Source organism: Erpetoichthys calabaricus, chromosome 8, assembly GCF_900747795.2.
Source record: "Erpetoichthys calabaricus chromosome 8, fErpCal1.3, whole genome shotgun sequence".
In the NCBI taxonomy this organism is placed as follows: domain Eukaryota; kingdom Metazoa; phylum Chordata; class Cladistia; order Polypteriformes; family Polypteridae; genus Erpetoichthys; species Erpetoichthys calabaricus.
Window position 1 is genome coordinate 161,709,675 of NC_041401.2, and position 18,331 is coordinate 161,728,005.

At 41.4% G+C, this 18,331-nt stretch overlaps 1 protein-coding gene across 5 annotated transcripts in view; it reads left to right on the top strand.

The window, feature by feature from the left end:
- ccdc30 (coiled-coil domain containing 30) overlaps positions 1-18,331 on the top strand; it is a 107,425-nt gene that overhangs the window by 86,814 nt on the left and 2,280 nt on the right. For all 5 annotated transcript variants that reach the window (XM_051930365.1, XM_051930364.1, XM_051930367.1 and 2 more), the window contains 7 exons: positions 8,131-8,288; positions 8,894-9,059; positions 14,365-14,486; positions 14,650-14,791; positions 14,877-15,013; positions 17,863-17,980; positions 18,258-18,328. In XM_051930365.1, the coding sequence (XP_051786325.1) occupies positions 8,131-8,288; positions 8,894-9,059; positions 14,365-14,486; positions 14,650-14,791; positions 14,877-15,013; positions 17,863-17,980; positions 18,258-18,328 (914 nt within the window). The remainder of the gene's footprint in view (positions 1-8,130; positions 8,289-8,893; positions 9,060-14,364; positions 14,487-14,649; positions 14,792-14,876; positions 15,014-17,862; positions 17,981-18,257; positions 18,329-18,331) is intronic.

Here is an 18,331-nt window from a genome sequence, read left to right on the forward strand (position 1 = left end):
TGTGTGCTCAGCCCAGCACTCTTCATGTTATTTAAGCACTATTGCTCTGCCATCCATGCCACAAATATGGTTGTGAAGTTTGCGGATGATATGACCGTGGTGGGTCCCATATCAGACAATGATGAGACTCATTACAGAGAGGAGATACAACACCTAGCACTATGGTGCTCAGCCAACAAACTCATCTTGAACACCAGCAAGACCAAAGAGATCATTGTTGACTATAGGAGGTCCAGAAGAACAGAACATGCTCCTATATTCATAAATGAGGAGGCTATAATGTGTGTGAACAATATTAAGTTCTTGGGTATCCACATCACATTGGTTCTGACCTGGTCTTTGAACACATCTCACCTGGTAAAGAAGGCCCAACAAAAAATCTTCTTCCTCAGGAAGATGAGACGTGCTGGATTCTCTTCTCGGCTGCTCACAAACTTCTACAGATCCGCTATAGAAAGCATTCTCTGTCACAGTACGACAGTGTGGTACGGCAGCTGCACAGCACAGGACAGGAAGGACTTGGCACGGGTGGTGAGAACAGCACAGGGGATCGTGGGAAGTCCTCTCCTAGACCTGGACTCTGTATATGCTGGAAGGGTGCAGAAGAGGGCCAAATGTATGGCTGTGGATCTCACCAATTCGGAAAATGGACTGTTTGTACCACTGCCTTTGGGAAAGTGGTACAGAAACATAAAAACACGTACCTGCAGACTGAAAGACAGCTTTTTCCACAGAGATGTGAAGTCCATCTGCCCCTGCTGATACACACACATACATCTACAGTACATCTACCCCTAACCTGCCCCACTGTAGACATGCACACGCACTTTCCCTCGTAATCAAACACACACACTCGTATTCCTCCCCTGCAGACCCACGAACACAGATCACTGGTCTCTGCAGGCGTACTACCGCAGGAAAAGTCTGGACTTGATGATGTTTTATTACTGCTGTCTTTTATACTTATTATGTTTATTTTATTATTTATAGTGTATTGTATATTTAAGTATTCTGCCTTGAAGCCGAGTCCTACCAACAAAAAATTTAATTATGTGTATACATAATGACAATAAAGAATTGTATCTATCTATTCAATGGATGTAGACTTTTGTGAGGTAGGATGTAGACTTTTGGATGTAGAATTTGCATAAGGTAGTAGAAGGCACCCTTGGTAATATTATTGATATGTGGATCAAAGGAGAGTGTGGAATCAAGGAATAATACCAAGATTTTGTACCTGTGCAGACAAAGATGTAATAAAGCCCGGGATTTTAACTGAAATATTATCTATTTTCTGTCAAGTGCCTGAAGGTGCAATAATTAAAGCCTCAGTTTTATCACGTCTGAGAAAGTTTTCAGATAACCAGTGTTAGATGTCAACCAAACAGGCAACCAGTAAAGGAGAAGGAAATGTTTGCATAATCCCTGTGTGTAAATAAATCTGTGTATCATCAGTATAACAATATAACCGCAAACCATGTCATCTAATAATGTCACTGAGAGGAGGCATATAAATGATAAAGAGCAGAGGCCAAGAACTGATCCCGGATGGACACCCTGGAACAAATAAGATGGGTCAGACCTAAATTTACCAACGACAACAAATTGCTGTTTGTCCTTAAGGTACAATTTAAACCATGCAAGAGCACTTCCAGCAATATTTAACTTACTCTGAAGTCTAAACAAAAGAATGGCTTAATGTACTGTATCAAAAGCAGCAGTAAGGTCTTAAAAGACCATGATCTGCTGCAATTATTGAGAGCATTAGTCACCCTGACAGGTGCTGTTTCTGTACTGTGATTGAGGATTTGCAGTCTGGTTTTAGGGTCAAACTGGTCAGTAGAGGAAAGACGGTCATTCAGATGGACCGCAACAGCACATTCTAGGATTTTATTAAGAAAGGGAAGATTTGAAATAGGTCGATAGTTTTTAAAATCCTGTCCAGGTTTTTTGAGGACAGGGGTAAGAACAGCTGTCTTTAAGCTGGAAGGGGCCAAGCCAGTATAATGAGATGTATTGATAATACTGGTGATAAAAATCAGAAGAATAGGCAAAGCAGCCTTAACCAAAGAAGACGACATGAGATCTAGAATACAGGTAGTTGGCCTGCAGCTTATGGATTCCAGGATCATCTAACAGTGGGAAACTAGATAAACAGCTTCCAGTTAAAATAGGACATGGACACAGTTTTGACTGAACAAATAGACCTTACACTTAGAAGAACAGTGGCACGGATATATTTTTTGTGTTCCTAAAGGTGAGATTACGACATGATTGTCTCCCATCTGACTGACCAAGGATAAGCTTATCAAACAAAATAGCCTAATGGTCAATTGTGTGTCCTTTACCATGAGTAGGAAAGTTGACATACTGAGTAAAATGAAAGCACTGAAGTACATTAAGAAAATCAGCCATGTAAGGAATTTATAGAATCCACATGTAAGTTAAAATCACTAAGCAATAGCACAGCAAGATACAAAGAACACAGAGAAGTGAGCAACTCAGAGAGTTTTGTCAAGAAGACAGATGATTGTTTTGGAGGGTGATAGACAACATCAACAGAGGCCTTGCACCAGACAGCAGTAATGCCAGATACTCAAATGATGTACCATCGTGAATTGAAACTGGCTTGATTCTAAACTTAGATATAACTGCAACACCACCCCCACGACCAGTAATATGTGGCTTTTCCAGATAACAATAGTAGGGGTGTAAAAGCCATATTTAATACAAAATACAGTTGATACCGCTTAATTGAGCCACTGGTTAATTGGGGCAGCCACTTATTTGGGCCAAATCTCAAGGAATGAAAACCAAAATAATAAACTAATACATAATTTAAATGCTTAATTGGGACAACATTCCACTTAATTGGGACAGTAGCAGACGCATGCTACAAGTCAGTCATCTGTCGTCACCCGTCGAAGAAGCACTGGTAAGTTTAGATAGTACAATCTTAAAGTGGAGTAGCACATGTCTGCTTAATAGTCTACCGTCACCACTACCGAACCGTATTCAGTTACCCCTACACCACCTCGCGTGTACGTATAACGTATAAGTAAACTTTTTTTTTTGTCAATTTTATTTATAAAATTATAACCCCTGCCAAGATACCAAGAAATTATTTTACACTTTCAAGTAAAATTGCTTTGCTGGATAAAATTAAAAGCCAGCCATTTAATACAAGCCATCGTAGGCTCGCTGAGATAACTGGTGTACCAAAATATACCAGAGTGCGTCTCTTACAACAAGAAAATCAACTGCGTGAGGAATGGGCATTACAGAAAAGACGAACTGCAAAGGACAAAGTACAAACTTACAAAAACAAAAGACAGACTACACTTGATGCATTTTTGCAGCATTAAATTGTATGTACATACCTAATTATTTTACTTTAGAATTTATTATTATTTTTTCTTCACAGCTTATATTATTTTCTTATTTATATTTGGGTTCAATAATTTTATTAAAATATTGAAAGAAAATTATTTATTGTTTAATTTTATGTGGAATTCGCTTAATTGGGGTAGGCGCTTAATTGGGACAAAATGTCCTAGTTCTAATGTGTCCCAATTAAGAGGAATCGACTGAAGTCATTTGGTTTTTGCCAAGTTTCTGTCAAGCACAAAAAAAAGCGTCAATGTTATGCCCCACAATAAAGTCTGCAATAAAAGCTGATTTGCTATTAACAGAGTGGACGTCGAGTAGGCAATTTTAGCATTTTGCATGTAACCAGAGGATTCTGGCATTTGATACATTCATGATAACGACCGCAAGTCGTCAGAATTTATAGCATGGGACAGTCCATAGAGATAGCAGAACAGCTGTGTAAATAAAACGGCATCCAGATCAAATCACTGTTATTCACACGAGTCATAATAGTCAAACTTCAGATGCCAACTTCTGTGACAGTACCTAGGCTGACGCAGAATTCCTAAATGTCTGAACGGAAGGAGCAATGTCAGGGTTCGGCATTCAGTATGCTGAAAAGCATAAAGCTCTGAAAAAGAGTATCTTATATCCATAACCCAAGAGAAAATCCACAGGATTCAAGAAGCAAAACAAGCAGGATGGCAGCAGACCATATGGGCAATAATAGCCAAGAGAAGTTCAATTTTTTAATCCACGTGGGATAAGCGGCAACCATAATGAGCCATCGTAATCTCTTGTAACCCAGAAGTACTTAATTAGCTGGGACGATTGGGAAGACACGTTTGAGTAGTGTGTCACCCTCCATGTGTATTGTAGACTATTGGGCACTTCTATGTGCATTTCACTGGCATGTAGGTAGCTGTCATGTTGTTACGCTCTCTTTTTCTTTGTAATCTATTTTTTATTGAATCAAAAAATGTAACAACACATGAAATAAATATAAAACCTACATGCTACCCAGTATCCCTGCCTCTCCCTCAAAGAGAACCTACAGGGTGTAGAGGAGAGAAAGGGCATAGTTTAGCAAGAAAAGCATTAAGCGTGCTGCTAAACAAGCCCGAGTATGTTGTAACAGTAATTAATGTCTGTGGGCTCCAAATATTAGGGTTGTCATTGAAGAGCCTGGAGGGAATAAAGATTTAAGACAGGCTTTGTTGGTGCAGAAAGGAACAAAACAGAGGATGTCAGGGAACAGGGTCTGATAAAAAACATGGCTGAGCATTGAGGGAAGGGCTAGAATGGTGGAAACGAGAATAGATAGACTAGAGCATCATAAGGCACAAAGTTGCAAACAGATATGCCAATATGTTTGACTCCCTGGTACTGCCAGTGAGGACAATTGCACAGCTTGACACCAATTGAGAGAGTAAGGGCTGTGAAAGATGACACCGTGGTTATGTCGTTTCATATTAGGGCAAATAATTTCTCGACATGATGTCATAAATCAGTAGTATAAGATGAACTGACCCTAAAGACAGAAACAAACCTTGCCAATCCTATCTACCTAATTTCTCCAAAATTTTATCAAGTTGTGTTTTCAAGGTCCTGCTGTCTGCCACACTACTTGCGATTTATTCCATGTGTCTTTTGTCTTCTGTGTGAAGAAAACTTTTCTGTAAGATTTATACTTAAGTTTCCAGCTGTGTTCAATCATGTCGCCTATTAATCTCCATTTGCTTTAACTGAAAAAGTTCAACTCCTTTAATCTTTCCTTATAGCTCATACCTGTCAGTCCCGGAATCTGCCTGGTCGCTCTTCTCTGGCCTTTCTCTTTCACTGCTGTCTTTTTTGTAGCCTGCGACCAAAACTGCACACAGTACTGCAGGGTTTAGATTTATAAAACTTAATGTACGGTCAAAATGAGGCTTGAAGTAGTGCACACACAGCTTTCCATGCAGTCATCAGGATTTAGAAAAGAAGACTTGGCGGGAGAATGTGTGTATATTTATGGCAACTCTGACTCTGTGACAATCCTTGCATAACATTACGGTAAAGTGGGAAATGACAACATCCTTGATCAAGTAAGGAGATGCACCCAAACCAGCTAAACAATGACTTGCATAATACAATAATTCACATATCACTGAGCTGTTATTACAATGTGCATTAATGTCAAAACCGTATTACAACTCCGAAGTGATGAATATGATATACAGACAATATTTTGGTTCCCTTTTAACTAGACCAATTCTGCATATTTGCACTGAAGAACTTTGAGTTTTTTATTCAGTTTGTGTCAGCTACCTGTTATCACTTCTCAGGGAACTGGCTGACAGGTCAGGAGTATCTTGGCCAAATTTTACTGCATCATGCATGCTGTGCTGGGAGCCGTTAACCCCCAGTCAAGAGTGCTACATCCAGTTTTTGTATGATGTGAGTGTGCATACATAACACATGACATGTTTTTGCCAACTTATAAAGGCAATTTGCAGCAGTGTCCAGTTCCCCTAACATTATCGGAGTAATTTACTGCACTCAAATTGCAAGAAGGGCACCTTGTATATCCATGTTTTTTGCATATTTACATGTGCAAATTCATGCAAAGTTTTATAAACGAGACCCCAGATCTGGTCTTAAGCTACTGTATATAACATACTGTAAGTATAACTTCCCTTGACTTGTACTCTACACATCATGCTATGTAACTTAACATTCTGCCAGCCTAGTAATGAATTCTGTACCCAATCTGGGCTTTGACAGTGATGAGTTCAGTGTGACTCCTAATGGTCATTTCAAATTTCAGAACTCCCATTGTGTATTCAAATCTAACACTTTTTCTTCATACAAGCATTTTATGTTATTGCCTTTTATTTAATTTAAATCTCATCCTTCGTACATCTGCCTAAGCTTGTATTCTGTCCAAGACCCTTTGTGATAATTAAATGGGTTGTGGATTACCTGCCATTCCACCTAGTTTTGTGTTTTCTATAGACTTAACTAGCTTGTTATGTATGTTCCTATCCATGTATATTAAAAGTAGTAGCAGCCACCTTAACCTCCTAAAGCACTCAAGGATAATTTTTATCTGGTCCTGTTGATGTGTTTGATTTCAGCCTATTTAATCTAAACATTATTTCTTCCTCTACAATTTCCAAATCACTATGTACCTCCATAGTAGTCCTTATTACTGCTGAGAGGTTATCAACTTCTTGACATGTGAAGTTTAGAGCATTCACTATTTCACTGGCTGATTTATTTTAATTCACTTAGCACTCCTAATATACTTCACCTCCTCCTTGACTGTTCTTCTACTACTAAAATAATTAAAAGGATCCCTTTAGGTCAGGGGTACTCAATCACGGTCCTGGAGGTCCGCAGTGGCTGCAGGTTTTTGCTCCAACCCAATTGCTTAATAAGAAGCACTTACTGCTCAAGTAACACTTCTGCTTCACTTTAGTTGTCTTGCTTGTTAAGATGTTGATCCCTTATTGCTTATTTTAGTCTTAAACAGCTGTAGTCTTGGTTTTTAATTGCTCCTTATTAGCAGTAACATGCAAATGACAAAAGAGACCACCATTTCTCCATTTAGCTTGTTACCATTTACACCTGTGTGTATTTATCGTGCACTAATTGGTTTAATTAAATATTTGGAAGGAAAGTGAAGAGAAAAAAGTGAAGGACTAAGAATCACTCATCCATTTTAGCATTCAGATCATTCGGATGACATCCTTAGAAAGAGGAAGAAAATCCAGGATATGAGAATAGACCTGACATAGCAGAGTAAAAGCACTAACGAGCCATGAAATTAAATTATTGGCAAGAATTGCTTTCTAATTAAGCAACCAGGTTAGAACAAAAACCTGCAGCCACTGCGGACCTCCAGGACCGTGATTGAGTACCCCTGCTTAGGTTATCTTGCACATTTTCAGTCATATTTCCCTTTTACCGCCTTTTAGCTTTCCTAATATCCTTTATACTGGTTGCTGTCACACTCCCATACTTCCTGTGGTTAGTGCTGGAGTTATTTGGCAGTTAGTAACAATTAATAGCAGATCCAACATCAGAGAATACAAGGCACAATGTTTAAAAGTAATAAAAGTATATGTCCATTCCACAATATAAGAGCCTGCAGGACATGACTATCAAAGAGGGGCTTGTCAACAAAGATCATTGAGAGGTAGAAGCGAAGATTTTGCTCAGGTTCTTAATAACTGGATACATTTTCAAAAGACTTAACAAATTTAGCATGTTTAGGATGTCATCTGCATTTGGAGAAATTATGTGGTTAGAACTGTAATGGGAGTGAACAATTTTGAGTTATAGCTGACAATAGCAAGGGGCTCAAGGGATAAATTAAAATGGATGGGGAAGGAGGACAGCCCTGTCTGGCCTCTCTACCAATAGGGAAGAGAGGACAACCATGGAAAGGAGGAAATAAAAAGAATTTTTGATCAGATTAATATATAATATGTCATGCCACGGTCCATTCTATTTATAACCTCCCATAAAAATGACCAATTCATATGGTCAGATCATGGTTTTCAGCATTGTGAAAAAGGAGAGGTGCTGACCTGGAGAAAGCTGGAACTGCTTCAATAATTTGTAACAGTCTGCGCAGAGGAGCAGAGCCCACACAAGAGTAAATAAAACTGAGATGGTCAGAAAAAAATAATTTGCAAGTCAGCCTCTGAGGTTGGCATAACGGGCCTTGGCCATCATTTCTGCGTATGTATTCATTATATGCTCTAACACTTTCAGGTCCAGGAGTTGCAGCAGCAACTCAAAGGTGCCCAACATCAGCTCCGTTTGGCTGAAACCCGCGCACTAGAGTTGGAGCGGATGGAAGCAGAGAGCCGGACTGCTGCAGATAGCCTGGCATCACACAGGAGTCGGCTGCAGAATGAGCAGCTCCAGAGGTATAGAAGTTGTCCTAAAAAGATCAATTCAGATAGAAGGAACCAAATGATGGGTGACTGTTTCCTTGAGTGAGAGGGTCTTTTTTAAAGTGTTTGTGGAGCTGAGCAGATTTGATACCAGTTACTACTACCTTGACGTGTGACTTTTCAGTTGCTGGAACTTTATCTTGTAAAGGATTTCACTTGTAGAAGCTGCTCCACTTTTTATCAGAAGATTCACCACAAAGCTTCAGTGGGATCACTTACACTCTGGTTTAAACCAAGACTTTTTTTTATCATGAATAGCCACCAGAATATTTGGCTATCTGGTGAATAGGAGAGTCCAAACTACAGCAGAAGTCTGTTTAGAATAATGAGTTCAATGCATGTCTTGTACCAGACAGATTTGGTCAGTTATTTTTATATGACCTAATTGAAGATTCAGTTGCAGTGATCTAACTGACAGCTGATGACCCTGGAGATGGACAAATAGCTTCAAACTTAAAGGGCAACTTAAATGCTAACTGAAAGCTTGCACTGCTCAAAATAAGACTCCAAGGCTATTTAAAAGAGAGGACTAGTATAATTGGTAGGATCAGATTAATGGCTATTTGGTTTCTGTGCAGAAAACTGCTGGAACAAAAAATAGAGGAACTGCAGCTCCAGGTTCAGACCTTACGAGAGAAGGAGAACACACTGACTTATACCAACAGTGAGATGAGTCACAAACTGCAGCAGCAGGGGGCACGCCTCAGCATTCTGGAGGATGAGCACAGTCTGACTACGGATGAGGTGAATGTTTTTTTTTTCCATGCAATCTTTGTTCAGTGTTGTTTTTTTTTCAAAACATTCTTCAATCTATGGGTATAGGGCAGGATGCTATCGATGTGCCACTTTTTTGGGCAAATGCTTCACCTTCTCGGTAGTTTGGCTACTTTCAGTAGTACAAACATGAGGTGTCAAGCCATCATGTCAATCTGGGGATGTGTACAGATGAGGATGACTGCGAGCTTTAAACTGTATTTGTGAAATGAAAGTGAGGGTCATATATCCCAGCTAAACTAAAGGAAACAGTGAAGCAGTGTGCCAGTAACACAGAAGTGGCTAATAAATAAAATACTGAAAAACACACATTCACTCTGAGGCCATCTAGGGTGGAAATTGCAAGGTACTTGGGACCCCACAGTGTATTAAAAGGTAGAGGAAATTGAATGCTAGTTAGAATGCCCCCATCACAGTAAATGCTGAAATGGCACATCCACTCCTACATTTGCTGGCTGGTATCATATGCTGCCAATTTTATTGGTGCCTCCAATCAGCATACATCTTCTGTGTCAGTGCAGGAATTCACTCGGTGGTGTCACAGCCAACTCATTACAAACCTAAAACCTCTGGGTTACAAAGATGCAGTTCCCTCCCAATAAGCCATAAAGGTAGGACTCCTCCACTAGGGAAATGGAACAACTTCTGAGCCGTGTAGCAGATAAGGTCTTTGTCCACCTCTCGGACCCTCAGGTACCACTCCAGACACAAAGTCCAAGACTTCTTTATTATATAACAATAATGTGCACAAAGCACCCTCCACTCCACACTACTCATAAACACAATACAATACAATAATCACTCTCTCCTCCTCGCCCAGACACTTGCCACCCTACCTCCCAGCTCAGCTCAATGTCTGGGCTTACCCATGAGTCCTTTATACCCCCTGACCCGGAAGTGGTTCCTACCCAACAGTCCACAGTTCCTTATTCCTTCCGGGTCAGGGTAAACAGTCCTTTTCTTCACCCCAGGAGTACGTCGTTTCTTCCCGTCACGTGACCATGACGTACTCCCGGGTTATAGGGCACATACGAGCCTACGAGCCCCCTTACAGCGACGCCTGGTGGCCCCCAAGGTATCCAGCAGGGCTGCGTATAAAAACTACATAGTCCATGAGGCCCTGCTGGAACTCGGGGGACGTTCACGCTGTTGGGAGAGCTCCTCCTGGCGGCCTGGGGGTGAGAGCCAGAATCGAAAGCCGGCAATCCACCACAGTCGCAACAGTGAAATTCAGTGTGTGCAGCATCAGGCTGGCTCCTACGCACCAGGGGCCCCATGTATAAACGGTGCGTACGCACAGAAATGTTGCGTAAGAACGTTTCCACGTTCAAATCGCAATGTATAAAATCTACACTTGGCGTAAAGCCACGCACTTTTCCATGGTACCTCATACCCTGTCGTACACAAGTTCTCCGTTAGGTTTTGCAGACTGGCGGTACCCAGCGTCAAAGCAGTGCTACCGTTCCTGTGTGGTTACCCTTTCTTAGATCCACATCCACGACGGCGGCTCAAGTGCTCCTTGTAGAACTGTTTGTACTTGCAAGTTACCGTGAGGTAATTGTACTTATGATACAGTTATAATATTGCACATCCTGAGCCACTTTATAAAGCGCGTATTTACGTATGATGACGATATCATTTTTAAGATGAAATGCAGCAAAATATGTTGATTATATTATACAGATAAAACTTTAACTTTAACTACATGGTGCCGGGGCGCTGGCGAACTTGAGCTTTGTTCACGGATTGTTCCTGCCTCGCGCTGTTTTCATGCTGTGGCTGGCGCGACACTGGAAGGATAGATGGACTGAATAATTAAACATTATGAAGATATTTCGATGTTCCTTAAACATTTTGAAGAATCGGCGTTCTAAGCTTACAGATGGCTTAATGTCTATTACAGAGCTAATTGTGTGGCGATTGGGTATTTGGAGAAAGAAAAGTAAGGGCAGGAATTGGGGGTTAGTACGTTTGAAAAAGACAGTACTTCTGTAATAAAGCATTTCATTGAAGGTCACGCATGGCGCAGCAAGCATCTTGCTATAAGACATGAACAATCACTGCGCCACCGTGTCCCCATGTTTAATAACATGCTTTAACTCGTATCATCATGAAAATGAAATCACGTATACTTCTCAGTATTTGAATTACTCAGAGAGCTGTAATATTATGAACGTAATGGATTCTGTGTCCTGTCGGAGGAAGAGCACGTAGTGATTCAGGCACATAGAGCACATAGAAGATCAAATACAAAACAAAGCATTTAATGTGCTACTTTAGTTACGATGCGATTTGAGAAACTAGTAAATTAAACAATTTTATGATGAAGTTTATGATGTTCTACTTTAATGACAAAATAAACTACATGATTAAAGTGGAAATTTCGAGATTAAAGTTGACATTTCGCGCTTTTTTCACACTGTGTGCCTTTTTTTCTCTGTACCCTAATAAGCTATCATATGACACTCAGACGGTGGGCTACGACTCGCCCTTTCACACCGACTTTGATATGTGACTTTTTTTATTTCGGGCACTGTGCGACTTTGTGAACTTGAGCTTTCGAGTTTCTCCGACACGCTATGTCACTTGATCAACTTCCTTTTGTTGCTTATATAACTGTTTAAACCAACAAATAGTACGTTTTTCTTTGCCTCCATTTGGTATTCGTTGAAATTCTTCTATTTTTCCTCGTACTTTTGCCATTGCCTTTTCACAGAACGTTGGGCTTAAGGGCTATTTATATTGATTTGCATATTCAAAGAGGTGTAATTCTGGGAGGAGTTGGGGTGGGACAGCAAGCGCGTGCACGTGCGTTTATTTCCACGCTGAGCGGGATTTATGTAGCGGAAGAACGTGGAAGTTGGCGAATGCACAGATTCCTGCATCTGTTTTTTTCTGTGCGTAAGTACATTTCGGCTTTTGTGCTTACATCATGTTATAGTGCGAATTCTACACACGGCGTTATGCATGAGGCCCCAGGACTGTTACACTTTCTTCCCTCCACAAAGCAAATCCAAGATTTCAGCTTCATTTGTCTCAATCCAGGAATTCACTCTATGGTGTCATGGCTAAGAGCTGCCCGTCCTGGGGCCTTCAGGTTACAACAATGGTGTTATAAAAGGAGGACTCCCCTTGCTTTACAGATGAGACAGCTTTGAAACTTCAGTAGGCACTTCCATGTATGCAGCCAGTCCCTGCTGATGCCTTCATGTGAGCAATTACACCTTCCTTGGTGCACCGCTTTCTCTCCCCACAAAGACTTGTGTTTACTACATTATGCAGAATACAAATGCGCCTTTGATAAATTGTTAGAGTAAACCAAAGTCTAACATTTAATTAAACACAATTGGGCAGACATCCATTGATCTTCCATCCATCCATCCATTATCTAACCCACACTATCCTAACTACAGGGTCACGAGGGTCTGCTGGAGCCAATTGATCTTACACTGTTGATAATTAGCAAAATCTATGAGCTCCTCTAATTTACCAGAATTTTTAAGTCAAATTTAAAGCGAAGATGGGTGTTCGACATATCTCATATCATTAAATGTTTCCGAGTTTTCACACGGATTCCAGGTTGCTTCTTGCACTGCAAGCAGCTTTAGGGTCATGTAAGCAGCCAACGGATGTAAAGAACATGGAATAAGAACAGGAGGATTGCGCAAAGACGGTACGGTGGCACAGTGGTAGCGCTGCTGCCTCGAAGTAAGGAGACCTGGGTTCTCCCCGTGTCTGCGTGGGTTTCCTCCCACAGTCCAAAGACATGCAGGTTAGGTGCATTGGCGATCCTAAATTGTCCCTAGTGTGTGCTTGGTGGGTGTGTGTGTGCCCTGTGTTGGCTGGGATTGGCTCCAGCAGACCCCTGTGACCCTGTAGTTAGGATATAGTGGTTTGGATAATGGATGGATTGTGCAAAAGTAAGCCTACAAACACCACAGAGAACTTGGTTGCAGTGTGCGTCTTCAAAAATTTACAGCAGGTTATTTCAATTTGCTGTATCTTTCCCCCCCGAATTTGTTGCCTAAACGTGCAGGGGTCCCCAGCTCCAGTCCTGGAGGACTGCAATGGCTGCAGGATTTCATTCTAACCCTTTTCTTAATGAGTGTCCTGTTTTTGCTGCTAATTAACTTCTTTTGAATTCATTGTAATTGACTTGCTCTTGAAGACTCAGACCCCTTAATTATTTCTTTTCCTTAATTAGCAGTCAAACAATAATGAGATACAAAATGAGCCAAAACAACTGGTGACCAAAGTACAATATCTGAAAATAAAGAAAGATGAAGGTCTGAGGAATGTTGGTCTGCTCAGGTCCCCGAAACATTTGAACAGTGCTCTTAGAAAAGAGAAAATCCACAATTTCGGAAATGTCTGCTAATGCACCATGAGAGCAGCAACAAGCCACAGAATTAAAGAACGGGTTTAATTAACAACAAGAACTGGCGTCTGATTAAGCAGCTGGTGGGAGTTTGAAGCCCTGACTTAGTTGATCTTCTGTTGGCTCCCTCACTTCACATTTAATTTGTGTTTGGGTGCCATTTAAGGAAAAAAAATGAAGCAAATCAGAGGAATGATGAAGAAATCTTAAAAAAGCAATTCAATTAAAATGAATTCACAAGAAGTTAATTAGCAGCAAAAACAGGTCACTAAAGTATACCAGAAGAAACACTGCATTCTTCATACTGCTTCTTTTACTTTTGTTAATCATTTATTTTTTATTACTAAATAAGATAAAACACAAACTGAAAACAAACATACCAAATACAAAACATATTCTGGAGAAAATCCATCATACTCGACACTTACCTGTCACCGTACTCGGGGAGCTACACGATAACAGAGCGCGTCTTATAAAATAACTGCATATAAAGTAAAATGTCTCCATAAAGGCCTGGTGTGTTTACTGTAGAATTGCACTGAGGAGTTTTTGACAATATCTTAAAAATTCCTAACTGATTATTGCACAGAGAATGTGTTGTTTCCCAGTGTCAGATAATACAGTATAAACCACTGCTCGTCCACACAGCTATAGCTGATAGGTTAGGAGTCTTGTCTTCCAGCTGAACAAAATGAGTCTGCACAAGTGGTGTAGAATAGGATATCACAACGGAATTCTTTGTAACACAAGGTTATCCAACCTAGTATTTCTCCAAATCTTCCTGTTAAAGGGTGAGCTTAGTTCCAAGAGATATGCAGACATTTTTGGCCAAAACGGTTCAAGTACAGAAGTTTAGTCCTGCCTCTTTTAAATACATTTCTTCTTGTATTTCTGCAGCACCAGCAAAGTCGAAAAGCCAACCAGAAGCTGTATGAGCAACTGGTGTGCTGCCAGCAGGAGTCGGAGAAGCTGCAGGAGGAACTGCAACAGGTGATGCAACAGCTAGACTCCCATATCAGGTACACATCCATTTTTGAATACACAAGGTGGTGAAACAAAGCTGTCAGAAAAATAAGGCCAGTCAGTGTAGTTGAAGTAATGGCAAGTGTAGAAAAGGCAAATGAAACTGGAGTCCACGGCTAGTGGGCCTTCTTCTGAATGTAACCTCTTGTGTCTGCCCAGAAAGTACAATGAGAAGCAGACACGGCACAAGAGCAAGCTGCGCAGAGCCAAGCAAGTTTTCCTGAAGGAAGTGGCGGAGAGAGACATCAAGATTAAAGAGCTAGAAGACAAGATGGATGTGGCTGCCAGTCTATCTGAGAAGGTAGGGAGGCGCGGACTTTGTAGACATGGGAGGTGCTGTTGCGTAGAAAACAGAATGATTATGGAATGGTGCTTGTGCAATGCAGGAGCAGGAATGGATTCAGAGGCTCAATGAAGAAAATGAGAAGCTGCTTCACGAAAAGCGAGAACTTCTGAGACAGCTGAGCGAGGAAGAGGAACTCGGCCAAACCAGCGTCCGCAACGTGTGCACCGTGCAGCGGAGGTATGAAGTTTCGAGCCGGTGGCATGGGCGCCGACTTTTTATAAACCATGGTTGGGGTGGGGAACAAGTATTGGCTACAGATATAAATACAGTAATAAACAATAATTATTACAGTCCTTAAACTGACATAGTATAGAAGACACAAACAAGTCAAAATAAAATTAAATGATCAACATGGCAGCAGGACTGCAACTCTAAGTTTGAACTACATTGCTTAAGGGCAGCACGGTGGCGTAGTGGGTAGCGCTGCTGCCTCGCAGTTGGGAGATCTGGGGACCTGGGTTCGCTTCCCGGGTCCTCCCTGCGTGGAGTTTGCATGTTCTCTCCGTGTCTGCGTGGGTTTCCTCCGGCGCTCCGGTTTCCTCCCACAGTCCAAAGACATGCAGGTTAGGTGGATTGGCGATTCTAAATTGGCCCTAGTATGTGCTTGGTGTGTGGGTGTGTTTGTGTGTGTCCTGCAGTGGGTTGGCACCCTGCCCGGGATTGGTTCCCTGCCTTGTGCCCTGTGTTGGCTGGGATTGGCTCCAGCAGACCCCCGTGACCCTGTGTTCGGATTCAGCGGGTTGGAAAATGGATGGATGGATATTTCATTCCAGGTATAAGCATCTCTCAAATTGACTTTCATTATTGATTGCATTAAAATTCAGAAAATAACGTCGTCCGTTGTTCACCACCACCTGTGACTTGAGTGATTGTGCACATTCACTTCCAGCTGGCTGAAAAAAGTCCTTTAGAGTTCTCACTGGAAAAACTCTGACGTTGTGCATTCATTGATTAGTGATATTACCATTTTTGCATACATAGACAAGGATACACTAAAGGGGAATTATGGGCAATTATTACATTTATTATATTAGACCAGTCAGTTTATTTCAGGGACCAACATTTAATTTATCTGTTTAGGGGGCTGCATGCTAAGACTGTGATTATGTTGCCACCTCACCATAATCTGTCCGTTAGGATGGCATGTTAAATAGAAAGCTGCCCTTTCAAATACTTATTTATACTGCTGTTAAATACTGATCTACTTTACTTTTCTTTAATTTGACAAAGATTTGATCGTTTTAGAGAAATGTGAAATGCAAAAATGAAAGTCCTGCCAATACAGCCCAATAGCTACGTGTTTTCTGAAATGTGGACATTTTTCCATGGCACCTTGGTTGTCTCCACAGGTGCAGATTCAGCAGTGGGGATTCCATTCAAAACCCCTTTGTGCATTTGCATTGCACTGTAAATAAGTCACAAATAATTCATGGTTGCCTATTATGTTGCATCTTGGGTCCAAATTTTATTCATTTTGTCAGTTTAGTATAGATATTGGAAAGCAGTCATATAGAATTTTAATTGTTTACAAAATTTGAACAGTCAAAACAAAACATGAAACAAAAATATGTATGGAATGATTTTTATCAGCAGTTTGAATGTACTGTAGCTTTAGTAGCCTGTAGCAACATATGGACTCAAAGGCAGCTGGCAGCTCTTGTGTAGCATTGCCCTGTGGTAGGGGGTGCTGGGCAACTGCCAGTATGGAGCCAACAGGACAGCAACTGTGGGTAGTGGTGTTCGAGGTGTAGCCATGTCTCTTAATGTAATGTACTAAGGCCCCAACAATGCTGTTAGAATAAGCTTGAGATTTATGCGACTTAAAAATTGGATTAGATGCATAGCAGTCCGATGCCACTAGGATTCACACCGTCAAAGAAACGGTGATTTTGGTTTTTTTTTTGGTGGAGATTCCAGAGTCGCACCCAGCCTTGGCCCGACCTGCACACACTCACAAACAGAGACAAAAACAACTGGTTAATAAAACAATTAAAGAATGTATTAAACACTAATAAACAAAATATAACTATACGCTAAATAATCCCACCCCAGTCCCCTTACGGTGATGTACAATAAACACTCACGACAATGTCCTTATACAGTCCAATACAGCAAAAGCAGGTGAAATGGTGTGGCGTTTATTGAGAATCCCGAGAACGGCTTCCATAGTAAATAAGTGAAACAGTCCCACCGGTAGTCCTGAGCGGCGAGGGGTGAGATTTCCAGGAGCGCTTCTTTTGAAGAGGCACAACGACTAATCCACCGCTATAACACGACAGGCAGGCACGAGACAGTCCATTCATCTAACGTGAAACGATCCCGGGCATAATTGACTTTTTAGATGACACGTTGGACAGGATACACAAAAACATCGATCTCCTGTTGCTTCGTCAGGCCTTCCTTTTAAACTTTCCCGCTGGCCCCTTTCGTCTCCAGCAGCCCCTACTTCCGTTCCTGTCATCCTATGCAGGTAACCCCCTTGGGCTGCTGGGAAGTGAAGTTTCTCCCCACAGTAGCACTGCTACAAGTGGATCAATCGCGGCAGGGCCTCCTATTAAACAAGTTTAGATTTACAGGGGTCAGTAAGTGTAAAGCAGGAAGTCCACAGAATAGCATGCCAGGCCAGTCCAAACCATTTATCCATCAATTGTGAAACCTGCCTAATCCAGTTAATGGTGGTTGGCTCCATACAGTTATCCAGGTGGCATCATATTTCAGCCCTGGAAGAACACATTCACTTCGAGACAATTTTAGAGCTGTCAACAAGCCTGTCGTAACAAGTCAAGCAAAAACCTGAATAAACATAATCACGGTGAGAAATTCTACACGCTACTCTCGATTTTAACCCAGGACTTTGGAGCTGTGAGGCAGCAATGTGTCTGCAGGCTTAGCTTATTTACATTTACACTTCAAATGCAATTTTACTTACTGTATTGATTATTAGTGAGCCTGAAAGAATCTTCCACCATTTCCTGTATCTTTACGAATTATATTTAGAATTTACACCATTTCTGTTATCTTTGCAGAGTTAACTTCCTAGAGGAGGAGAACCGACAACTGTACGACAAGACACTGCAACTTTCCAGTCAGGTGGGAGCGCTGGAGCGAGCCCTGAGGAGTATCCAGTCGTTCTGTGGCACTGAGGTACTTGAGCTGGGGCGTCCAAGCAGTATGGAATTGGCAGCAATTGGGTTAATTTTACCTTTGGTTGTGTCCAGCTGTCTAAATGGGTACATGCCAAGGGCACCAGCTGAGACTTTATTTCACAAGGATCAGCACAGTTTGCTAAAGTCACTTCCAAAGCTATACTTTGGTAGCTCACAGTAGGCAAAAGACACTTCCCCTCTTCCAAGAGATGGCATCAGCTGCCACTCTTTCTGACTGAACAGTGGGCACAACACCCTGTCCCTTTTTGTTGCAGGAGCTGAAGAAAGCGCTCACTGGTGAAGCAATCATTGTGAATGGAGGCCATCTCCAAGCACCCAGCCTCAGGTA